At 44.4% G+C, this 25,302-nt stretch overlaps 1 protein-coding gene across 1 annotated transcript in view; it reads right to left on the reverse strand.

Annotated features, from left to right (window-relative positions):
• Window positions 1–25,302, reverse strand: part of LOC137301888 (hepatoma-derived growth factor-related protein 3-like) — a 91,210-nt gene that overhangs the window by 3,078 nt on the left and 62,830 nt on the right. The window contains exons 4-5 of the mRNA XM_067971600.1: window positions 10,983–11,141; window positions 394–549 (exon numbers count right to left, since the gene is read on the reverse strand). Coding sequence (XP_067827701.1) covers window positions 394–549; window positions 10,983–11,141 — 315 coding nt within the window. The remainder of the gene's footprint in view (window positions 1–393; window positions 550–10,982; window positions 11,142–25,302) is intronic.

Consider the following 25,302-nt stretch of genomic DNA (forward strand, 5'->3'; position numbering starts at 1 on the left):
TTATTTTGATATGTTATGATTACGAGTTGTTAGGATCTGGAATGCGCTGCCTGAAAGGGTGGTGGAAGCAGATTTAATAGTAACTTTCAAAGGGAATTGGATAAATACTTGAAAAGGAAAAAATTACAGGGCTATGGAGAAAGAGCAGAGGAGTGGAACTAATTGGAGAGCTCTTTCCAAGAGCCAGCACAGGCACGATAAGGGTGAGAAAAGACCCATCAGGCTCATAAAGCCTGCCCCATACAGTTGATGGTGCAACTGTGCACAGCGTATACCATCCCTTTAACCGCGCAATCTCCCGTGAGAGACAACAAACCTGAGGAAAAACTCTTGGGAAATTGCTCCCCAAAATTCTCCAAAGCAATCAACCTCCAGGAGAATGAATTATTTTACCTCTTCGTTCATTTTCTGATGTTCAGCAGCGTTTTTTGTATCACAGTCTGCCTCTCCTGCTTCTGAACCACTCTTGTTTTCCTCCTCCTTGACGTCCTTATCGCCCTGGTCTTTGCCTTCCTGATCAGAGGATTTCCGCAACTGCTTTGCAGATTTCTGGAAAACGCAATGTCGGCGATTTAAATAATAGAAAATGATCAGAAAAGTCCAGCATTTCCCCACATTTCCTCGGGGCGGGGAGCTTTCTCCCCGTTGTCCGCAGCTGACATCTCGGATAGACGTGTCAACAAGGTCTCCGACGATCTTGCGCCAAAGTTACTGCGGGCGATCAGGAGAAGCCCTGAGATAAGGTGCGGCGCAAAATGAGAAACAGCAACATCATCTACTAAAAGTCACATTTTAACCATTAGTTTGGTAAGCTGCACCTTTGATGGTTCACCATTGGGCCGTGTGCATTGTCCGTCTGATTTCTCAAGGAACTCCAGAAAATTGCGATTGGGGCGAATTTATTCTGTTGTCTTTTTTTTTTGTTTAAAATTAATTTTTGAATATAAAGCAAGGTCACCTCTTTTATTTTTTTACTTAGTGAATAGAGAAAAGTAAATCCCTAAAACTCAAGACTCAGATGGGAATAAGAAATAGGCAGGAGGCACAATGAAGGTTCACGCTGTACACTGGGAGAACTTCATTTGCCACGTGATATGGTCATTACAACATGATTTCAAGAACACTGCCTGGTCTACCTTATGAAGCAACCAAATTCTATTTAAAAAATGTCATTCGGGTGGCTAAACTTCAATAGCAAGCAGAGTTAGCAATCTGATCACCTCTCTAGATGACCAGACTGAAATAGTTGCCGACACTCAGAGCCTAGGGGGCAGGTTTGTCCTTCAATGGTAACTATCTGTTTGGAGGCAAGGCGAAGAAACCCTTAACCAACTATAAAGGCAGTAGGCCACCAAGGTCCAGCAACTCTTAGAACAGACAAGGTCAGACAAGGTTAACTTTGTTGTTGCCTCAAAAGACCAAACTCTCATGACTGCCTCAGATCCGCAATCAAGGATTTTACAGAAACAGCCCTTTCAGGTCAAAGGTTCCTTGAACGTTGGCATTAATTGCTCCAAATCTGCATCTATTGCCCAATGAGTTGACACAAATGGTGAGGCCTAGGCAATCTTGATTCCTTTGTACAGGCAAGGAAGGGGCTTGCCCCCTGTCTCACTGAGCAGATGTAGAAAGCTTTGTACTTCACTTGTACACACTAATATGTGCATGGGAATAACCCAAGATGGCTGTTGACATGCTCTGCATCAGCAGCAATCTAGATGATCGATACCAGAGGTTTGCTTGCAATGGGGACACAAAGCCATCACAAATAGATAAGAGATAAGAACTTGCATTTACGTAGCACCTTTCATTCACCTCTGGACGTCTCAAAGCGCTTTATAACCAAGAAGTACTTTTTTGAAGTATATTCACTGTTGTAATGTAGGAAACGCGGCAGCCAATATGCGCACAGCAAGATCCCACATACAGCAATAAGATAAATGATCAGCTAACTTTTTTTTAGTTTTGGTTTTGGGATAAATATTAGCTAGCACACCAGGGGTGAACTCCCCTGCTCGTCTTCGAAATAGTGCTCTACGTTTTTGTGAGGGCAGACAGGGACTCAGTTTAATGTCTCATCTGAAAGACAGCACCTCCAAGTACTGCAATGATGCGTCAGCCTAGATTGTGTGCTCGAGTCTCTGGACTGGGACTTGAACCCACAGCCTTCTGACTCAGAGGCGAGAGTGCTGCCACTCAGCCACAATCCTCAAGAAGTTAATCAGATGTTTGGAGATTTTTAATCAACCTTGTATTGTTCAGACTTGAATATTGCAATTAACAGTATCAACCAATACTGGGGAGAACTCCGCCTTTAGACCTTACAAGTACCCTGGTGAGGAACAGTTGGACTCCCCCATTACTCTGGAGAAGATGCTGCTAGGTATTGACTTTCCAGAGCTCTTAGTCTGGTCATTTATGCCAATAAATTTTTCCAGAAGTCCTCCCCTGATCTGGCATCTTTTTGTTGGATATAATTCATAATTATATATTAATTCATCGTAATTAAAACTAATATATTACCTGATACCCCAAGAGATGTCGAGATCTCTCTGAAGCTGAAAAAAAGGCAAGGATCCCACATCTACAAACTGAACGTCTTGTTTAATTCTTAGACCTGAATTTTACTTATCATCGGGGTCCCAGCAACACACAGCTACCTGCATACTAAACACAACAAGCAGCAGGCCAGAGACAGAACTGAGCTGCCCAAGAAATCAGCGTAAAGCTCTGTAGACGCACAACATCCAACCGAGAATGGTGGTGGACAATCAGACAACTAAAGGCAGGAGGAGGCTCCACAACCATCCCCATCCTCAACAAGCGTTAAGCCCAGCAGGTTAGTGCAAGAGATAAGGCTGCATTGTTTGCAAGCACCTTCAGCAAAAGTGCCATGTGGTTGATCCCACTCGGTGTCCTCTCGCAGTCCCCACCACTGTAGATGCGAATAACCAGCCAAGTCAGTTCATTCCACATGATGTTAAGAAGTGGCGCTGAGTGCACTGGGCCCTGACAACATCTCAGCTGTAATGTTGAAGACCTGTGCACCAGAACTAACTGCCCCCCACCCCCCCCAGCCAAGCTGTTCCAGTACAACTGTGATACTGACATCTACCCAACAATGTGAAAAATTGTCCAGGTATATCCTATCTACAGAAAACAAAATGAATCTAACTTAGCCAATTACTGCCCTCTCAGCCTCCTCCCAATAATCAGCACAGTGATGGAAGGAGTCATCAATAGTAGCATCAAGTGATAGCTCCTCACTAATAACCTGCTGACTGAAGCCCAGTTCAGCATCCACCAGAACCATTCAGCTCCAGACCTTGTCACAGCCTTGATGAGAAATGGATGCAAAAGCTGAATGCTGGAGGAGAGGTGAGTGCAGCTGCCCCCAACATCAAGGCGGTTTTCGACCGAGTGTGGCACCAATGAGGCCTAGCTAAACTGAAGTCAATGGCGGTCAAAGGAATACACTCCAGTGACACAAAGGAAGATGGTCGTGGTTGTTGGAGCTCGAGGACATCACTGCAGGAGTTCCTCAGGGAAGCATCCTCAGCCCAACCATCTTCAGCCAAAATCCTGGAACACCCTTCCTAACAGCACTTTGGGAGAACCTTCATCACACGGACTGCAGCGGTTCAAGAAGGCGGTTCACCACCACCTTCTCAAGGGCAATTAGGGATGAGCAATAAATGCTGGCCTCGCCAGCGACGCCCACATCTCATGAACAAATTTTTAAAAAGCCACTTCATCAATGACCTTCCCTCTGTTCAAGGCCAGTATTGGGGCTGTTCATTTACAATTCTACTGTGTTCAGCTTCACTTATAACTTCTCCAATAATAAAGCATCTCATGCCAGCCTAGAGCAGGGACTGGACAACTTCCAGGCTTGAGGCATCCCATGCCAGCCTAGAGCAGGGACTGGACAACTTCCAGGCTTGGGCTGACAAATGGCAAACAGCATTCATGCCACATTTGGGCCAGATAATGACCATCTCCAAAAAGAAAAAGTCAAACCACCTTCCCTGACTTTCAATGGCACCAGCATCACCATCATGCCCCCTCACCATCAACATTCTGAAGCTCAGCACTGATCAGAACTTAAACTGGATTGGCTCTATCAACAACTTGATTACAAGAGCAAGGCAGAGGCTGGCCACTCTTGTGACGAGTGGCTCACCCCTGACCCCTCAAAGCCTCTCCGACATTTACAAGGCTCAAGTCAGGAGTGTGATAGAATACTCATCCCTCACCACTCAAGAAGCTCGAGACCATTCAGGACGGGGCAGCCCACATAATCGGTGTCTCTACCGCTGGGTTCAATGTCCACTGCCTCCATCAGCAGTGCACTGGCTGCAGTAAGTACGATCTTAGTTACTGCAGCAAGTACAATCTTAGTTACTGCAGTAAGTACGATCTTAGTTACTGCAGTAGGTATTATCTTAGTAACTGCGGTAAGTACGATCTTAGTTACTGAAGTAGGTATTATCTTAGTAACTGCAGTAAGTACGATCTTAGTTACTGAAGTAGGTATTATCTTAGTAACTGCGGTAAGTACGATCTTAGTTACTGCAGTAAGTATTATCTTAGTTACGGCAGTAAGTATTATCTTAGTTACTGCAGTAAGTATTATCTTAGTTACTGCAGTAAGTACGATCTTAGTTACTGCAGTAAGTACGATCTTAGTTACTGCAGTAAGTACGATCTTAGTTACTGCAGTAAGTACGATCTTAGTTACTGCAGTAAGTACGATCTTAGTTACTGCAGTAAGTACGATCTTAGTTACTGCAGTAATTCAACATGCTCACTTCAATAGCACTGCCCATCCCCGTGACCTTTACCACTAAGAAGGACAAGAGCATCGAGTTCATAGTAACATCTCCAAATTCCCCTGCAAGTCACACATCATCCTGACTTGGACAGTTACCCCTGTTGCACCATAACTACAAAGGCTGCAGCAGTTCTAGGAGCAGGCCCACCACTATCTCCTCAGGGCATGTAGAGGTGGACAATAAATGCAGCTTTGCCAGCGTCACCCACACCCTGAGAATAATTCTTTAAAATGGCGAGCGGGCAGGAACGTCCAGCGACCAGTCCGACTCCGTCTTGTCTCATATTCCTGGGGCGGGCCGAATGATGTATTCGGGGAAGTCTCTCAGCACGAGTGGTGTTCCTCACTGGGAGTCTGCCTCTGAGTGGGAGGGCAATTTAGTGCTGCTGCAGCATTTCATTCCCTGCAACTGCTTATCGGGGTAGGTCAGCATCTGGGGAAAATTGAGCAACCTCCCCATGTTCTCCAAAAAGTCATGATGGGCAGAGGTTGCGAGAAGAGTCCAGTCAAGTCTGAAAAAGTCTTTCGCTTTCCTAACCTTTGGCTACCACTGCCAAAAGACTGCGAATGCCTCTTCAATACTAGCGTTCTGCCCAGGAAAATGGTATAAACATTGTCTATGCCATTTCTCTGAGGTTTCCACGGATTTTCCGTCAAAGTATGGCGGATGATTTGGAGAACCCTCACGGAAATTCTACCCCGTAATACCGAAACAAAGTAAAGCCGGGAGGAGAGTTTTAGTTAGCATCGAGTTGGGTCACTTGACAGACTCTAAACAGATTAACAACAGGGCCTTTCTGGCTATTTGTAGAATCATGTTTTTAATCACAGAGTTTCCCTAGATGGACCCACACTCTTCTTCAAATGTGCCTAAGTTCAGAGCATCGATCAGTTGTCACTTTAACACAGACAGGTCATTTCGATTCTTAGGAGGGGTACTATGCAGATTCACCAGAGTGATACCGGGCTGAAAGGGTTAATTTATGAGGCCAGGTTGCATAAACTTGACTTGTATTCCCTTGAGTTTAGAAGATTGAGGAGGGATCTAATCAAGGTCTTTAAAATGATAAATGGATTCGATTGGGTAGATACAGAGAAACTATTTCCTCTGGTGGGGGAATCCAGAACAATTAAAATTAACGCTAGACCATTTAGGAGTGAAATAAGGAAGCACTTTTTACACAAAGGGTGGTGGAAACCTGGGTCTCTCTCCCCCAAAAGGCGATGGATGCTGGGAGTCAACAGAAATTTTCAGGCCTGAGATCGATAGATATTTGTTAGGTATAGGGATCAATGGATATGGAGCAAAGGTGAGGAAATGGGGCTGAGTGGCCTACTCCAGTTCATATGTCACAAGGTGTTGATGTGAGATGTTGGAATGTTCCTTTGACGGTATAGTACATGTGTACTTTTGTTCATTTACATATTTGAAAATTACACAAATTAAAAGCAACACAAAAGTAACCATTTTGAATCCACAGAGATCCGTGCAAACCGAGACCAAAACATTTGCAGATTTCTGTTTATGATGCCGACCGTGAGCATGCATGTCCCCAGAGTTGGCAGTGGATTCAGACACAGGCTTCAGCAATTTGAGGCACATGTCAGACATAAGAGGGGGGAAATTGGACTTGGGTGGGGGAAGCAAAGCAGGTGGTATTGCATCGCTCGTCCGTTATTACGCTCGGCCCGTTATATGCTCTGCACGATATTCAGTTCCGCTGAACTTCAATAGAACTGAATACCGTGCGTTTGGTATAATGGGCGGCAAATGCAATTCTGCCTGTTTTGCATTCCCCACTTGTGTCCAATTTCACCTCCAATCAATTTATAAGTATCAGTAGGTGTACACTGTCATACAAAGTGTGTGTATCTCTGATGATTTGGTCATACACTGGCTTAATTTACTCTTCCTTAGGCTCTGGACAAGGATGAGGAATCATTATTGTACTAAACCTAGATGGCCACCAGATGGCAGCACTATAACACAGTCACCATTATAAATAATAGTTTTATGGCACATTTGAGTTTTCTGTGCTCGAAGATTGATAGAAAAAACTGCTTTTGATTTGGATTCAGAGGATTAGTTACAGCTGGTTTCAGACTTTGCAGTTATTGAAACCTGAGTTAAAAACCTCCAACATTTGTCAACATGGTTCATTCAACCAGGAACTGATGCTTTGCATTAATAAATTAATCAATGTGAAAATAGGGATAGTTTAGGTTTTGAAATGATCCGATTAGTAACATGTTAACTTTGAGAACTTCTTTTAGAACAGGGATTGCTTCAGGATTGTAACAGCCCTGGCTGGAGGTTTGAGTTTTGCGACTATTAGTATTTCGATTTTGGGTTTTGTGTAAATGTAGATGGACACGAGGGTCCCGCAGAAACATTTGGTGGGCTATTTTTGCACTCTCAGATGTGAGACGCTTCAAGCAGTTATGCATAGCTCATTACTGTTCAACCATGAACACTACATAGTCTGGTATGAAGCATCATAACTTACCTCCAGTGGGAAGTGTTAATGAAACACATTCAGATTTGCTGCATTACCCAATGAGAAAAAAATAAAAGACTTATAATTATTCAGCGCCTTTCATGACCTCAGGATGTCCCAAAGCGCTTTACAGTCAATGAAGTACTTTTGAAGTGCAGTCACTGTTGTAATTTAAGAAACGCAGCAGCCAATTTGCACACAGCAAGCTCCCACAAACAGCAATGAAATAAATGACCACATCATCTGTTTTAGGTGTTGGTTGAGAGATAAATGTTGGCCATGACTGGGGAGAAATCCCCTGCTCTTCATGCCGTGGGATCTTTTACGTCCACCTGAGAGGGCAGACGGGACCTCGGTTTGACATCTTATCCGAAAGACAGCACCTCCAACAGTGCAGCACTCCCTCAGTTCTACACTGGGAGTGTCAGCCTAGATCTTGTGCTCAAGTCTCTGGGGTGAGGCTTGTACCCAAGAACTTCTGACTCAGAGGCGGGAGTGCTACCACTGAGCCACGGCTGACACTGTAAGATCTTGATCTATGCTAATGACTATGATATCGTGCAATGGTGGTAAAGGCTGGACAATAGAGACCCCCAGCGAAAGTGTGAAGACAGCCAAGTTTTTCCTACGCTGACCTGTTAAATATAAAAGCATTCTCTTTGGCACAAAAACTGCTTTAGTAATCACAGAAAGGTGAAAGACGGCTTCGACTGTAACAATGCATTTATTCCACTGCTGAGGCCAGCGCAGTTTGTGCATCAAATTCGCTTCAAGTCAGGCTGCTCCCCTCCTTGCACGTTCATGTTTGCACACCCGCAAGAACACATAGAATATCCTCGGAGTGTGGCTGCATTACGGCTAATTCACAATGAAGCAGCCTCTCAGAGAAAAGCCTGCCCTAAGGTTGAGGAATCACCTGTTTAACCTCCGCAAAAGGCACTCGCAAACATTCTATATCACGCTCATTGTATCGGAGTGTGCAGATTGGAGCGAGGGGAGAGTAGGAAGATCTGCCTTACAGAAGAGATACTTCAGATTATCGTGGATAGTGTAGAGAAATGCCCCCAGCAGGTCAGAAGGGCAACCCACCACTACCCGGAGGGTCAGCGGGGGGTGGGAGGCAATCATCTGGGAACTCAAAGCAGCGTCCACAAGCTGCTGCACTTAGGGTGTGCAGAAGGTGATTGATTTGGAGCAAACTGCCATGGCAACCAAATACCACGAACGATGCCAAGTGCTATATGTGGCATGTCTGTCAGTTTAAGTTATACTACTATCTATGGGTATGAGTGCTAATTATCTTAGACTGGTAGAAATGCCTACCCAAGGAGGTTGTGGGTGTCAGCGTACTATGCTCCTGTGAAATGTCTTGGGACGTTTTCCTACGTTAAAGGCGCTATATAAATGCAAGTGGTTGTTGTTGTAGTAAAATGAGACAAAAATACTTAAGTTTTGCTACTTTATCAACTGCAGCATAGGGCCCTGAAAATGCACAGACCTTATGAGGCATTCGCACTATAACTCTGGCGGGAGTGCAGCGTAAGGCCCGGGAAGTAGGCCAGGACCCAGATACGTCAGATTCTGGCCTGCGCTGGTAGCTTACAGGGATCCTTGTCAGCACCAAACATAGTTCCCCACTGCACAGGGGATGGGGCTGAACATGGGAGTTTGCATTCCTTAGCCTCAATGGGATTGGCATAAGTTTTGGAGGCCAATGCACCCAGTGAGATGAGGTGTGTAGTGAGCCTCACCGGGGGAGGGGGGGTGGGGAGGTTGGGGGGGGGGGGAAGGAGGGGGGGAGTGGTCCAGGCCAAGGAAGCAACCTGAACACCCAATGAAATGATAAAAATGTTCTTTTGTTATTTTTACTGGCCCATTTACAAGGGAGGCTGAAGGAGCCAAGAAATGATTGCCTGGAGGAGGGAGAAACTGTGCAACCCCTCCCCCGCCCCTCCAACAAGGGCAGCAGTCACCTATCGCTGTGTACCACAGTGCTGCCCTTCCCCAAGCTCACTCCAAGGCAGACTGCAGGGGGCCCAGATTGCTGCTTGGGTTGTCGCTGTTATCCCAGCCAAGGCACAGCGGCATGGAACTCATTCACAGGGATCAGAAACTTTCAGTAAATGGGAACACCACTAATATACAATCACAGCTTCTGGCACGCATATATTAATTTATAAACTTACCACTCTTCCTCAGAAGGTGACCTGATCAAAACCCTGCCCCATGACCTGAAGAAAATCAAAGTCCTTCTGGCTCTCCCATAGAGTTTTCACCATACCTGCCCCTTTAATGGTGCTGGTGCCTTTAAGGCCCAGGCATCGCCCGGGCGTCCTCTTTTGTCTGGCCTGCAATTGAGAGTACACCTGGTCTCGATTTGTTTCATTATAATGAGCCCCCAGAGGAAGTGCAGCCTCTGAAGATGTTGGCTGAGCAGAGAGTTTTGGACTAATTACTCCCAGACAGCACTGAGAGAGTGGGATCAGCAATATTCATTTTTATTTCTTTCTCACTTTTTGCTTTTCACCAACCACTTCCACTCTTACCCCACCATCCCGGGCTTTAATACTCCACCCCAAATATCCTTACCCCACCATCCCGGGCTTTAATACTCTACCTCAAAGTATCCTTACCCCACCATCCCGGTCTTTAATACTCCACCCCAAATATCCTTACCCCACCATCCCGGGCTTTAATACTCTACCCCAAATATCCTTACCCCACCATCCCGGGCTTTAATACTCCACCCCAAATATCCTTACCCCACCATCCAGTCTTTAATACTCCACCCCAAGTATCCTTATTCCACCATCCTGGGCTTTAATACTATACCCCAAGTATCCTTACCCCACTATCCCGGGCTTTAATACTCTACCTCAACCACCCTTACTCACCATCCCAGGGTGTACTATTCTAAACCAACTATCCTTACCCCACCATTGCCTTCAGCTGTCTAGGCCCTATACTCTGGAATTCACTCCCTAAACCACTACACCTCTCCCCCTTTATAGTATGGTGTTGCTCATGGTTATAGACTTACCATGAGCAACACCATGGAGATCCACTCAGGATATTTAAAGACACAACATGTTGCTACGAGCGCACTCTAATGAAAAGACCTCCAATGGTGGAATTCAGGATAGGGAAGCACGACAAGATGTTGGCTCAGGAAACATTGGGAGGACAATGGTTTTTTGGAAGCCACTTTGAAACCCCGCACTTAAAGTGGAGAGCAAAATTTTAAATGAGGAGGGGAGGAATTACTGTATAAACAGGAGTCCGCAAGGGAACCCTGACAGCACATCAAGAGAACAATTGAAGGGGATTGCAAATTACTAACACAAAATGCTAAACGTAAGAATGGACTATTTTGTTTGCTGTGATGTACTGATGAACTGATATAACCCAGACAGCAGCTCTGATAAGTCCGATTAAACCTGAGATCTAAATGTTGGCGTACAAAATCATTTCTATTCACTACATGTTAAATATTCTGGGTAAGGTTAATTTTAGGAGATTCATTCCGTATAATTTTCTTCCAAACAAGAAGCAACGTTGAGAGCGGCTTCAACCTAAAACATGCCAAGAGGATACTGAAACACATTATTCACAGTAGACTTACAGCACGTGAAAATATTCTATTCCTTTACCTTAAAAGCAGCTTTTTTCCGTTTGGAGCCTGCTTTTTCATTTTTGCTTTTGGCTTTTCCCTCCTCATCTATTATTTCACCCCCATCACCTTCACTACTGGCATCTGCTGTATTCCCTCCCTCTCCTTCTGTCTCTGAAGAACTCTGCTGCTGTATCGCCTGAAACAAAAACATAGCAGGGCAGTAAAAACATGACATGTGGGATCAAAGTGAACACGCTCAAAAATAACACCAACCATTGGAAGCTAAATCTGTATCACACAAAAGCTAAGCTGAACTTAGTCTGTTCAATTCAACACGGCTATGGTGGATTTTCTTCGATCTGTGCCATTGTAAACTCTTTTAAAAGAAAATGTCCTAATTTGACATTTGCACCCTGATTTTATGAACCTTGGAGGGGGAAAATTTGTTTCTGTTCCGACAGTGTGTAGTGCTACTGTAGAAATATAGTGGAATGAAAATGGAGGTGAAATAGCAATTGATATTTACATTAGAAAGCCCACCAGTGCCATTCTTTAAAGATCTAAGTGGCGTTAGTCCAGCAAACACGCGATCACCGTTGATTTAAAAGGGGGCGGATGCTTTGCAATTTTTTTGGAGAGCGGTGCAAATGTTCCAGGAAATTTTGGCGTGGCGTAAGCAGGGGTATGAGTCACTTCCACCATAGTTTCCTGGGACTTTTGCACCATAAAATAGCCTTACGCTGTAGAAGCACCATTAGAATGGCGTGAGGCTCCAGAAAATTCTGGGCCAATCTATTCGGTATGAAACATGGCGCTGATTCTGCAATCCCGGGGTAAAATAGTCCTGGGATAATTCGCATGCAAGGGCAGTCTGGATTGGGCGGCGAGGTAATTTTAGTCGTTATCATGTGCTCCCTGCATATTTTTCATAAGCACAGGAAGCACTATGGCTGCAAGGGGATTAGGACTGAGGAGAGCAGCAGTCAAAGTTGTCCTCCGTAGGTTGTGAGAGCAGGTGAGAAGAATACCAAGGTACGGTTGTCTACAGGTTGACAAATTCAAATGAAATCTAAGATCGACACCATGCGTGCCTCAAACACTGAGCCTCAAGCTTGGTGCAGCATGAGCAATGGAGCATAGAAAGCATTGGCATAGCCCCTCAAGCCTTGCATGGAAAAACTTCAGTCTGTCATCTTCAGCTTTGTGGCTGACACAGAGAAAGACTTCTAATGTCACGTTTACCTGTTGCATGGTGTGCCAACCAGGTCAAAGTACCATCACACACTACTGGAATACTGTGTAGTCCTCCATTCATACAAGGCAGACGGTGTGTTGGGTACTGGGTGCCACTTACATTAGATTCTAATGCAGAAAGTGTATATTTTATCTTCTTTTAAAGGAGAAGGTTGCCACAACCAGAGACAAAAACCCACGGATGGTGGCTGTACCAACCTATGCTATCTGACTCATCATGAGGAGGTAGACCTGGAAATTCTGGGGGTGGAGACCACAGAGGGTGTGGTCCAGGGAGAAGTTGGTGGCTGCATCCCAACCTAATAAGCTTATTGAATTTCTCGCTTCCCCTTCAAACTCACTCACTCAGTAACACACAGGCACATTGGCCCAGCGGTAGCATGGCACTCAATGTATTGCCCTTGGTATTGTGTGCAGAAGCACTTGGAGCAAACACCATGATAACACGTGGCCTATTTCTCTGTGTAAAGGGGGGGGGGGCGGGGTGGTGGGGGTTTGCCCAGGATACAGGAAGCTAAAACATCAAATGAACATCCATCAAGCACTCCTGAGCAAACAAGCACCAGGTCAGAAATCTTCACCTCAGAGAAATCAGAAAGGAGGTCAGGAGGGGGCATCGGGTGGAGCAAACAGAACATTCAGTGAATGGAAATACCACAATTTCACCATATTGCTGGCCAGTGGACAATGAACCCCCACTGGCAGTGATTGGAAAATCAGTCCTTATGGGTGCCCCATCATGGCACTAGATCTGAGATGTCAGGTGTGTTGTACTGGACAGGTTTACCAATAGTAACAAAAACAATAATGAGGTAAAAGGTGATTAAAAACTGAACAATCAAATTGTTCAAGTGATTTTGAGCCGATAGCTTTTTTTTTAGCTACCTGAAAATTGACCCATGTAAGAAAAAATCGTAACATAAGAAACATTAAAAAGAAAATCAAACAACTTTTTTAAAATTCATTCATGGGATGTGGGCGTCGCTGGCAAGGCCAGCATTTATTGCCCATCCCTAATTGCCCTTGAGAAGGTGGTGGTGAGCCGCCTTCTTGAACTGCTGCAGTCCGTGTGGTGAAGGTTCTCCCACAGTGCTGTTAGGTAGGGAGTTCCAGGATTTTGACCCAGCGAACTCAAGAGTTGCTTGTGCAGTATTGCAAATCCCTGGAAACTGACCTCGCAGACTACTCTTGGTATCAGAACCCTGAGCTCAATTTGGAGTACTTGAATTAACCAAGTTGGTTCGATACCTGTTTTTTTTTCTGCTGATGCCTTGATTCCTCCCAACTAGTTATAATCCATGTCATTCATGGAAAACCCTTCCAATTTCATTTTGGCTTACATACAAACAGGATTGGGCCATTCAGCTCCTTGAGCCTGTTCTGGCATTCAATCAGATCATGGCTGATCTGTACCTCAACTCTATTTACCTGCCTTTGTCCCATATCCCTTGATACCCTAACAAAAATCTATCTATCTCAGTCTTAAAAATTTCAATTGACCCAGCATTCACAGCTCGGGTAGAGAGTTCCAAAATTCCACTACCTTTTGTGTGAAAAAGGGTTTTCTGATTTCACTCCTGAATGGCCTGGCTCTAGTTTTAAGATTATGCCCTCTTGTTCTGGATTTCCCACCAGAGGAAATAGTTTCTCTGTATCTACCGTGTTGAATCCCTTTATCATTTTAAACACCTCGATCAGATCACCCCTCAATCTTCTAAACTCAACGGAATACAAGCCAAACTTGTGAAACCTGCTCTCATAATTTAACCCTTTAAGCCCTGGTATCATTCTGGTGAATCTGCGCTACTTCCTCTAAGGCCAATACATCTTTCCTGAGGTTCGGTGCTCAAAACTGAATGCAGTACTCCAGATGGGGTCTGACCAAGGCTTTGTACAACTGAAGCATTATCTCCTCATTTTTGAATTGTAATCCCCTTGAAATAAAGGCCAACATTCCATTAGCCTTTTTTGATTACTTTTTGTACCTTTGCACTAGCTTTTAGTGATTTGTGTACGTGGACACCCAAATCCCTTTGCTCTTCCAGAGAACCACAACATTTAAGGATCAGTTCTGAATCCTGTAGTCGGCTGTTTGAATTGCAAAAATGCAGCAAAGGAAGATAATTAAAATCAAAACTGTCGCAGTTTCACCAAGTGACCCCTACTTCAATTACAAGCCACAGAAAATCCTTGACTGTGTTATTTCTCTGTATCTATCCTGTCGAATCCCTTTATCATTTTAAAGACCTCAATTAGATCACCTCTTAATCCTCTAAACTCAAGGGAATACAAGACGTTTATGCAACGTGTCCTCATAATTTAACCCTTTAAGCCCTGGTATCATTTTGGCGAATCTGCGTTGTACCCCCTCCAAGGCCAATATATCTTGCCTGAGGTTCGGTGCCCAAAACTAAATGCAGTACTCCAGGTAGGGTCTGACCAAGGCTTTGTACAACTGAAGCATCACTTCCTCCCCTTTGCATTCCAGCCCTTTGAGATAAAGGCCAATATTCCATTAGCCTTTTTGATTACTTTTTGTACCTGTCCACTAGCTTTTAGTGATTTGTGTACATGGACACACCAATCCCTTTGCTCCTCCACTGTTCCTGGTCTCTCGCCATTTAGTAAATATTCTGATTTATCATTTTTGGATCCAAAGTGGATGACCTCACAGTTCCCCACATTGAATTCCATCTGCCACAGTTTTGCCCAGTAACTTGATCTGTCCGTGTCCCTTTGTAACCACCTGCTCCCAATTATACAACTTACTATGCCTCCTAACTTGGTGTCATCTACACTTGGATGTACAATTCTCTATTCCTTCATCCAAGTCATTAATAGATGTGATAATCACTGAGGTCCCAGTGCAGATCCCTGAGGCCCCAGTACATCCTGCCAATCAGAGTGCACTCTCTTTATCCCTACTCTCTGTCTCCTATCTCCCAATCAATTACCAACACATGTCACAAGGTTACCTCCAATTCCGTGCCCTTTTATATTTGCTTTTTATTTGATTTTTTTGTGCGTAGTCTTATGAAATGCCTTCTGGAAGTCCATATAGACAGCTCCACTGCCTCTGTCCTGAGCCCCAAGCTCACTTCAGTGGCCTTACCCAACCTGGTGCCTGTCCTTCCCTTCTGTGTCCCTCCCCGATTTGCCTGGAATCCTTCCAAGCCCAGCTAACCGCAAACTGCGCCAAGACCTGTCTGCCTGGACCGGCCCACCCTGACCCGATCTGAACAGTTTCCACCTCCAATGTTTTCCTACCCGCTGCTTTTCTCCAACATGGTCACTGTGTTTCTGATACTGTATTTGTCGATTGTTCCTGCAATACAGTGGCCAGTCATAATATGGCAACTACAGCATGGGAATTGAATGCAGCAAGTCCTAATCTGCATACTCGCTTTACGTGCTCCAAATGCTTCTTAGCCCACCTGCTCACCCATCCAGAGTCCTTCCCAGCATGCCAATCCTGACTGCTTCTTAGGCCACCTTCCAGTTCGACCACCAAGCCTCTTATCTCTGAGTGCTTCCTGATCCACCAGCTCACCTGTCTTGGGTGCTTCCTGGGCCACCTGTTCACTTGCCCACTCAGCCCAAGTGCTTTCCAGCATGCCTGCCCTGGGCGCTCCCTAGGCTGTCTGGACATCTGACAGCCTGGATTGCTTTGCAGCTGCCTGTCCTCGTACCCTATGTATTCTGTGGTTTGCCCGTTCACCATCTGAGCACTATTGGACCAAATCTTATTTTGAAACATTAACATAAGGACACAGTATGGCGGGAAAACATCACCAAACAATAAATTAATACAACAAGCAATTCTTACAAACTGGAGATTTCCTTAGTTCTGGTGAGATATATACGAGCATCAGCTTTTACGAGTTGCTGAACCCATTCGGTGACTGTGGTTGAGTGCTTTCCGACTGCTGCCCGCTCTCCCAAAGTGTTTCCTTGTCCGCCTCTGTATCTGTCCACTGGCCCTAAGTGCTTCTCCAGCCACCTGTTTGTCCGCGCTCTCAGCCTAGGTGGTTCCGAGCCCACATGCCCTGATGGCTTACCGGCCTGCCTGCTCATCTGCCCCAACTGCTTGCCTGGCCTCCTACCATGAGACCTTCATGTCCCCCTGTTTATTCTCTCAACCAACCCGAATGCTTCCTGTGCGTTTCTGCCGTCTGCCAGAATGTTTCGTAGCCCACACGTCGCACAATGCTTCCTGGTTCGCTCACCAGCCTGCCCGAGATCTTCATGGCATGCTGAGAGATGAAAGAGAGGAACCAGAGAGAATGAGAGGTGAAGGAGAAAGGGGAGTGAGATAGGTGGAGGAGGCGAGAGACAGTAGTAGAGCAGGAGAAAAAGAGAGACTTTTCTTCAGATTTCCCTTAGCTACGGGGCATTAGAAAGGTGCGTGGCCCAAAAAAGTTTTGAGAAGTGTTGAACTAATAGTTCAGAACTACTGAATTAGATAGTGCGGCCGTGCCATCCTGTGCTACACTCCCAGACCACAGGGCACCGTCTCTCTCATTGTTGATACATCAGCGACTGTGGATTTTGAACTCTCTGGTATCGACTGAAAAATCGGCTGATTTTATGAATATGTTAATTTTAATGGTCGGCAAGTCGTGGGGAGGGGACCCGTGATTTCCCCGTGCCAATCACAGCTGACTCACTCCCCCCTGGGAGTGAATAAAGATTCGAGGGGTTCATGTCATCATCTGGTGATGTCAGATACCTTCAAAGAGACACACCTCAGCCACAGGAAAGTCTTACTGGCAGCTCAGGAGATGCCAGTTGTCCACCTCTGGGATAGAGAAACTAGGACTGATGAGGTAACGAGGGGCAGGAGATGCACCAGTGTTGGTATAACAAATGATATAATCAACAAAAGTCAGGAGGAATTTAGGAATTAATATAAAAGTATGGTGGGATATCCTTAAATCAAAGGGTGCAAGCATGGTGACATCTGAGTTATTTGGGGGTGTGGAAAGAGAGTGGGATCTCTGACTACAGTGAGCCGTATTAAAACATTGTATAAAGGAGAGAACTGTCTTCATAGATAACTGGAACTTATGTAGAAACAGGGAGTTAAATTGTTGGCGCAAAATGTAACAACAGTGGTTGGAATTTGCTGAATTTGATTTGACTAGTTTTGGAGGAGGCGAATACTTTCATAAACACAGAAGAGCAAATATTTATTACTGACTGAGAGGCAGGATAAGAAAATGTTGTTCGGAGTAAATAACAAAATGTAAATATTATCAGTGGAGATAAAAAAGCATGAAGGATAAAATTAAATAATATTAATGCAAGGAGGATTAGGGCTGAAGTATTGAAATTAGAAGCTATGAACTTTACTGACATTATTGGTGTCACAGAAACAAGACTGTGACCAGGAGATAGTCAAGATGGGGCGAAGAGGGTGTTGAATGTTGCTCAAAGCTACAGCCAGTAGAAGAGAGACATTATTAGTAAGGACGGCTTAACAACTACTGACAAGGTGCAAATAACAGTGGAGGGAGGGGAGTGGCAGAAATAATCTGAGTCAAAATTAGCTAAAGGACAAGAAAGTAATCAGCAAGTGCTACTGACCATGAGCTTAAGGTAAGTAAAAGAATATGTGACAATCACAGGACATTCCAATAACTTAGGGATAAAATAGGAATATTGGGTAACTAAAAAGCATAGTAGAAGCACAAGCAGTGCATTAGAGGTAATGGCTGACTGGGTCTTATTATATGTGAAGCAGGATACTAAGGCAGACGGTGGGATAGATTTAGAGTTCCGCAGTCCACTATCAATGATTAGTCACCTGGAAATGATCACTGTAATCTTATATCTGACACTGTAACAAAAGCCATAGCCAGAAATAACCACTTATATAGGAACATGTAGGTCTGCGTATGCAGTTGAAAGAACTGTCTTTGAGACTAGGAGAAAGGTTCTAGGCAACATGAGGAATGGAACTAGAAAATAACAAATACAAATGGAAAATTTTAGGACTACTTTAAAGAGCTGATTTTACAATATCGCATTCCCAGCGGGGAGTGAGTCAGCTGTGATTGGCACGGGGAAATCACGGGTCCCCTCCCCACGAGAGCAAGGAGGTTATGATGGAGCTGTATAAAACACTGGTTAGGCCACAGCTGGAGTACTGTGTGCAGTTCTGGTCGCCGCACTACAGGAAGGATGTGATCGCTTTGGAGAGGGTGCAGAGGAGATTCACCAGGATGTTACCAGGGCTGGAGCGCTTCAGCTATGAAGAGAGACTGGGAAGATTGGGTTTGTTTTCCTTGGAGCAGAGGAGGCTGAGGGGGGACATGATTGAGGTGTACAAAATTATGAGGGGCATAGATAGGATGGATACTAAGGAGCTTTTTCCCTTCGTTGAGGGTTCTATAACAAGGGGACATAGATTCAAGGTAAAAGGCGGGAGGTTTAGAGGGGATTTGAGAAAGAACTTTTTCACCCAGAGGGTGGTTGGAGTCTGGAACTCACTGCCTGAAAGGGTTGTGGAGGCAGGCACCCTCACAACATTCAAGAAGCATTTGGATGAGCACTTGAAATGCCATAGCATACAAGGCTACGGACCAAATGCTGGAATATGGGATTAGAGTAGACAGGGCTGATGGCCGGCGCGGACACGATGGGCCGAAGGGCCTCTATCCGTGCTGTATAACTCTATGACTCTATGACTATGACTTGCCGACCATTAAAATTAACATATTCATAAAATCAGCCTATTAGTGTGTGGAAGAGAGTCCCAATTGGAAAAAGGAGAGACAAAGAACAAGGACATGACCACTGTGCCTGAGTGAGGCAGACAAAAAATAACCTGAACATTAAGAATTAATTTAAAAGATAGATAAACAACAAAAGAAGTAACGAGTCATACAAAAGGCAGTTGAGGGTAACTAAAGATGAATATTTTAAGGCAGAAGAGGACAACAGAAAAGCTAATTGTTGATAACAGCAAAGGCAATTCAAATACATTAATTCGCCATTGCAGAAGTAGAGTTTTAAAAGCAACACATGGCGTTTAAGGATGAAAATGCTACGGGTAAATCAGGAACGGGCACATGTGTTCAATTAAATCTTCACAGCCGTCTTCGTGATTTCAGATCCAGTCACTGAGTTAGGTTATCCATAACATCTGTTGAGACGGGTCTGCATCTGGGGCATTTAAATAGCCTGAACCCAGAAATCCAGGCAGGTTTAAATCATTGAAGGCCCAGAGGAAAATCAGCCCTAATAAGTTTCCTTCAGGCCTGTTTTAGGTTCTCTCGTCAAAATTGGTTGGCACTCAGCAGAACAGATGCTGGGCCTGCTCCACTCGGGATTCTGCAGCGGCCCCTGCTGCCACTAATGAAATGTAAGTGAACTTTTATCTATCAGTAATCGTTGCCGTGGACCCAGGAGGAGCAGAAGTGCTCCCCGGAGTCCATGGCACTCATGATCAATGCCCTCCCCCACCAATGTATCTTTGGGCTGCTGCTGGGTGGGCAAATGGGCCGATATTCATTTCTTCAAACGGGCGAGCTGCCTATGGAGGCACGACAGGCAGCTCGCCTGAATTATTGGATTGAGGCCTGAGGTCCAATTTCAGGCCGGCCTCAGGCCTTCCAGTTGGGGTGCGTACAGTGCCGATTCGGGGCCCCGAAAACTGGCCGAGATCAATTTGGACTCCTGGACCTGCGTTTTTTGTGATGGAAATAACTTCTATGCTTCAACTGGAAAAAGCCATGCCACCTTCCACATAAATATATAAATGGCAACAGAACCCAAAGGACAAGAGTGAACATTCCAGAAACTACAACAAATAAAGTGAACAGGAAATGTGCTGCAGGCATCAGACTGAGTGTGAAACGAGAATAGAGAACTGACACAAACAATAAAATGAAACTAACAAAAAGAAATCAAAAATTTCACAGGTAAATTTAAAAAATTGTTCACGTTTTTAAAAACATTACATAGAATTTATTTTGCTACAATACTTTATATATAATGTTTTTAAAATGATATATTAACATGTATTTCAAAACATTTTTACAACAAAGGGGCTAGATTTGCTATAAGCTTTACAGCTTGCAAACACGCATTACGATGTAGTAGCTAGTTAGTATTAATGGAGTCGGTGCTAACTTTAGCCAATGCTCCTGATATTGCTTCTCAAAGTAAACCAGTCCATCAGAAATTTGCGCAGTGACTCAGGGTTCATTTCCTTTTATTTGTTGAGCAGCAGTTAATAGGAAACGTGCAAATTTATCCGGATTTACTTAATTCACAAACCGTCTTCATTTCAACAACTGAAGCTGCTATCAAAGCAACAGAGGGAGCAAGGCAGACTTCAATGGGTGAGCAGAGCAGAGTAGGAAAATAGCTTACGAAACTAGTCAAGGACAAGTCTTTTGGTGATCGGAGCAGTGTCGAGTCTGTGTTTGCTGCAGAGAATGTGCAGGATAAACAGGAGATCGTGTTCAAGAACATAGGAGACAGACTTTCAGGACCCATTCTTGACCTAATGTAGCATGAACACTGTAGACGTGCCACCTACTGGACCTCAGTGAGGGATAATGTGCAAGAAGGCTGTGCCTCAACCATGACTCAATCTCTGACCTGTGTCAGCTCCTGCAACAAGACCTGTAGCTGTGTAGGAGCATCTACATGTCATTTTCAGTGGAAGTGAAAGTGAACCACAATCATCATCCAGCCAAGGGTTCCCCAACTGTTCAAGGGGAGAGAAATACTGCAAGTTTGGCTCCTGGGAGACATGGGTTACCAGGTACAAGTGCAGCTGAAAACACGACTGTGGAACCCTCTGACCCTTAAGAAAGGACATACAATAACCCTCTGTGGATGATCCTGCCAACAGGGGTGAAGTCCTCTCATAGGTCACTAGCATTGGTAGAATGGTGTGTACTATAGATCTCTTGTCTTCAGGGAATGTGGTGTGCTGCCTTTCATTAGACAGTGTTGCCCGCACCATCTTTGCTCTCCTCCAAAATGATGACAGGCTCTTCAATTGACTCCAAAAAGCTAGATGTGAAGACATGAAAGTATATTTCTATTAGCTGATTTTGGATAATGCAGCAACTTCAGAAATTTCTACAACAGAACTTTGCAGTGGCTAGTAAACCAATAATTTACTTACTTCAAGCATTATACATATATATATAAACAATCTTGCATCTGAATGCACTTCATGTCAACATTTTTTCCATTATAAATTCCTATGTCCACATTTATAATGGAAACTGCCTATGTAAACTTGCTATGCTGTAATTGTACCCTCCTCCCAGTGGTGGTGCTGTGTCTCCCAGTCTCTCAGCTTGTACTGCAGATAAACTCCTAAGCTGCAGATAAACTCCTAAGCTCCAATCAACTCTATTCTTAAACTGCCGTACATCTTGCTATGTAACAATAAATAATACTACAAATATTTAATATAAAAGGAGAAGATGGTGATTGGATTACATATGACACCCAAGTCCAATTACCCCCTACTCTCAAAATCTGCTTCACCCGAAGACTACACTGTCTTGCCTCACCGTGTACAATGCCATGGGAGATTGACTAGTACATAGGAACAGGAGTAGGCCATTCAGCCCCTCGATTCTGCTCTGCCAGTCATTAGATCATGGCGGATCCTCAATTGCATTTACCTGCCTTTGCTCCATATCCCTTGATATCCATATCTAATAGAAATCTATCCATCTTAGCCATGAAAGCTTCAATTGTCCAAGCAACAACAGCCTTTTGAGGGGGTGAGTTCCAGATTTCTACTGCCCTTTGTTTGAAAAAGTGCTTCCTTATTTCGCTCCTGAATGGCCTAACTCTAATTTTAACATTATGTCCCCCGTTCTTGATTCCCCACCAGAGGAAATAGTTTCTCCGTAACTACCCAATCAAATCCTTTTAACATTTTAAACACCTTGATCAGATCACCCCTCAATTTTCTAAACTCAAGGGAATACAAGCCAAGTTTATGCAATCTGTCCTCATAATTTAACCCCCTAGGCCCAGTATCATTACTAGTATATATATATATATATATATATACATATACATATCTATAGACATATGCCATTATAGATATGAACAAAATATTACTTAATATTGCTGGCAGGAATATTGTGGAAAACATAATGAATGAAATTATTTGTTTTTATGAATCAACTGGAAGAAAAACAAATCACAATGTAACACTCACCGGGATTGGAAGACCAACGCTGTGCTGTGTTCCTCAGCCAGAAGATCGGAGAGATTTGCAATTATTTATTTCCAGCTATATAACTATGACCATATTTTCCTCTGGGTGTTAAGTTTAATGAAAAAGTAGGCTTGAGTAAATATTGTGTGTGGGACAAGTAAACAGTAGTAAACAACTTATGAACGACCTTGTAGGGTTCTCTTCAATGTTATCACGATGTTGCAATTAAGCTGTGTCCACGTGGTCTACTCCCACAGTGTATAAAACCACAGGTCTGGGGCCTTAGTGACGATTCATTTTGATCTGACACCAACAGAAACTGAATAACAACCGGCCTATAACATTCATCTCTGCACAACTGTGGCAGATGGATTTCAATGCAGGTAAGTGTGAGGTCACCCATTTTTTACCAAAAAAATGATAGATCTGAGTATTTTTTAAATGGTGAAAAGCTAGGAACAGTGGTGGTCCAAAGAGATTTAAGGGTCCATGTATACAGATCACTAAAATGTAGTGATCATGTACAAAAAATAATCAAAAAGGCTAATGGAATGTTAGCCTTTATATCTAGAGGGCTAGAATATAAAGGGGAGGAAGTTTTGCTACAGCTATACAAAGTTCTGGTTAGACCACATCTGGAGTACTGTGTACAGTTCTGGGCATCACACCTTAGAAAGGATATATTGGCCTTGGAAGGAGTGCAGCGCAGATTCACCAGAATGTTACCAGGCCTCCAAGGGTTAAAATATGAGGAGCGATTACATAAACTAGGTTGTATTCTCTGGAATATAGAAGATTAAGGGGTGTTTTGATTGGGGTTTTTAGGATTTTGAAAGGAATTGATAGGAGAGAAACTTTTTTTCTGCTGGCGGGGGAGTCTAAGACAAGGGGACATAACCTTAAAATCAGAGCCAGGCCATTCAGGAGAGAAGTTAGGAAACACTTCTTCATGCAATGGGTGGTAAAAGTGTGGAACTCTCTCCCAAAAAAAGCAGTAGATGATAGCTCAATTCATAATTTTAAATCTGAGATTGATAGTTCTTTGCTAGCCAAGGTATTAAGGGTTATGGAGTCAAGGCAGATAAATGGAGTTAGGATATAGATCAGCCATGATCTCAGTGAATGGTGGAACAGGCTCGAGGGGCTGAATGGCCTACTCCTGTTCCTAAGTTCCTCTCCACCAAAAAAGGGGGCAATTTTAACCCAACCCGTCTGTCAGAAAACTGATGTGATTGGCTGACTTTACTCGCTGCCCGATTTTGCTCTCCATTGAAGTGAATAGTAAGTAATATTGGGCGGGGTGTGAAACTGGCGATCCTGTGGGGTGCCCGCCAAGCGAGTTAGGTTAAAATGACCCCCAATATCTCTCCATGGATGGACTGGTGAGAGTGTGGGGGATGCATATCATTCAAATAATGGAGATCATCCTACAAGGTATGTAATCGATCTCTCTTCATTAATTCTCTTCATTTCCTCCACATGATATAGAAGCATACTAAGGCAGCATCATTCAGGAGGGGGAGGTGGCCATAACACTAGGGGGTAGCTTTTCGACTTCACTTTCTAGTCGGTAATCTGGTGGAGTGGATCGCCCGCCCTTTATAGAACCCACCTGATTTTCATTCCCTTGATTTCAGTAGAATGAAAATCAGACGGGTCTATGAACAGCAGCTGATCTGCTCCAAAAGATTAGATCCCAGACAGGGAAGATGAAAATCTACTCCTGGCTGTCAACATCATGTGCTGTCGTTAAATCTAAACATTGATGCTTTGTAAATGTATGAGGATTTTGCCAAGTGGCAGTAAACGACATCAATCAGAACTGATTCACAGATGCACAGGTAGCGGCGGTGGAATTGATGGAGTGGCTCTTTATAACACAGGGAATTAACAACTGTCAAGACTTTCAAAATTACTTTATACAAGAGACATATAAACCTTAGGGCGCTGTAAATATCTATGTAGTGGAGATTACATTCCAGGTCTGAGCTGTGTGTCTGTGGATAAAATAATGGGGCAACAATTTCTTGTCCCAAATGAAACTGGCCTCGGATAAAAACTCCAGCTGAGTTCTCGGGACTGCCCGGTCATGGTGCTGCATACAGCTCAACTATGAGCAGATTTTGCAGCTCACCAGCTCTGAGCCGAAATTAATGTAATATAATTTTTCAAGTAAAAACTGAAACTCAAAGAAGAAAGAACGAACTTGCATTTTATATAGTGGGCCCGATGTTAGCAGGGCTGCGGTTTCTTGGCGGGGCTATCGGGCGCGTGGGTAACGCGCCCGGTGAAATTAGTGAGTTTCCCGCGCGATTGTAGCAGACAATCCACTAATTGGAGCCATTTACCTGCTCCTCCGGGTTCCCCACTGCTGATCTGCGCGTCGGGCGGGCTGCACATGCGCAGTAAGATCTGTCAGCTGGAGGCGCTCTATTTAAAGGGGCAGTCCTCCACTGACAGATGCTGCAACAAATAGCAAAAATGACAGCACGGAGCAGCCCAGGGGGAAGGCTGCTCCCAGTTTAGTGATGCCTCACTCCAGGTATCAATACATGGGGTGAGGAGAAGGGGGAGGACAGAGATCTTCCACCCGGCGGGCGGGAGGAAGCGGCCCGCCTCTGCCACCAGGAAGGCCTGGCTCGAGGTGGCAGAGGAGGTCACCAGCGCCACCAACATATCGCCCACCTGCATACAGTGCAGGAGGCGCTCCAATGACCTCAGTAGGTCAGCCAAAGTGAGTACACGCAGTCTTTCCCCTACACTCCGTCTGCCACAGCACTGCCCCCACCCCACATCTCCTTCGGCACTGCCAACACTACTCTGTCACATCACCCCTCATACCCACTCAAACCTCATCCTCATCTTACCTGCACTGACTCACCTCGCCAGTACTCATCCC

The sequence above is a fragment of the Heptranchias perlo genome, chromosome 34 (genome assembly GCF_035084215.1).
Source record: "Heptranchias perlo isolate sHepPer1 chromosome 34, sHepPer1.hap1, whole genome shotgun sequence".
NCBI classification, from domain to species: Eukaryota; Metazoa; Chordata; class Chondrichthyes; order Hexanchiformes; family Hexanchidae; genus Heptranchias; species Heptranchias perlo.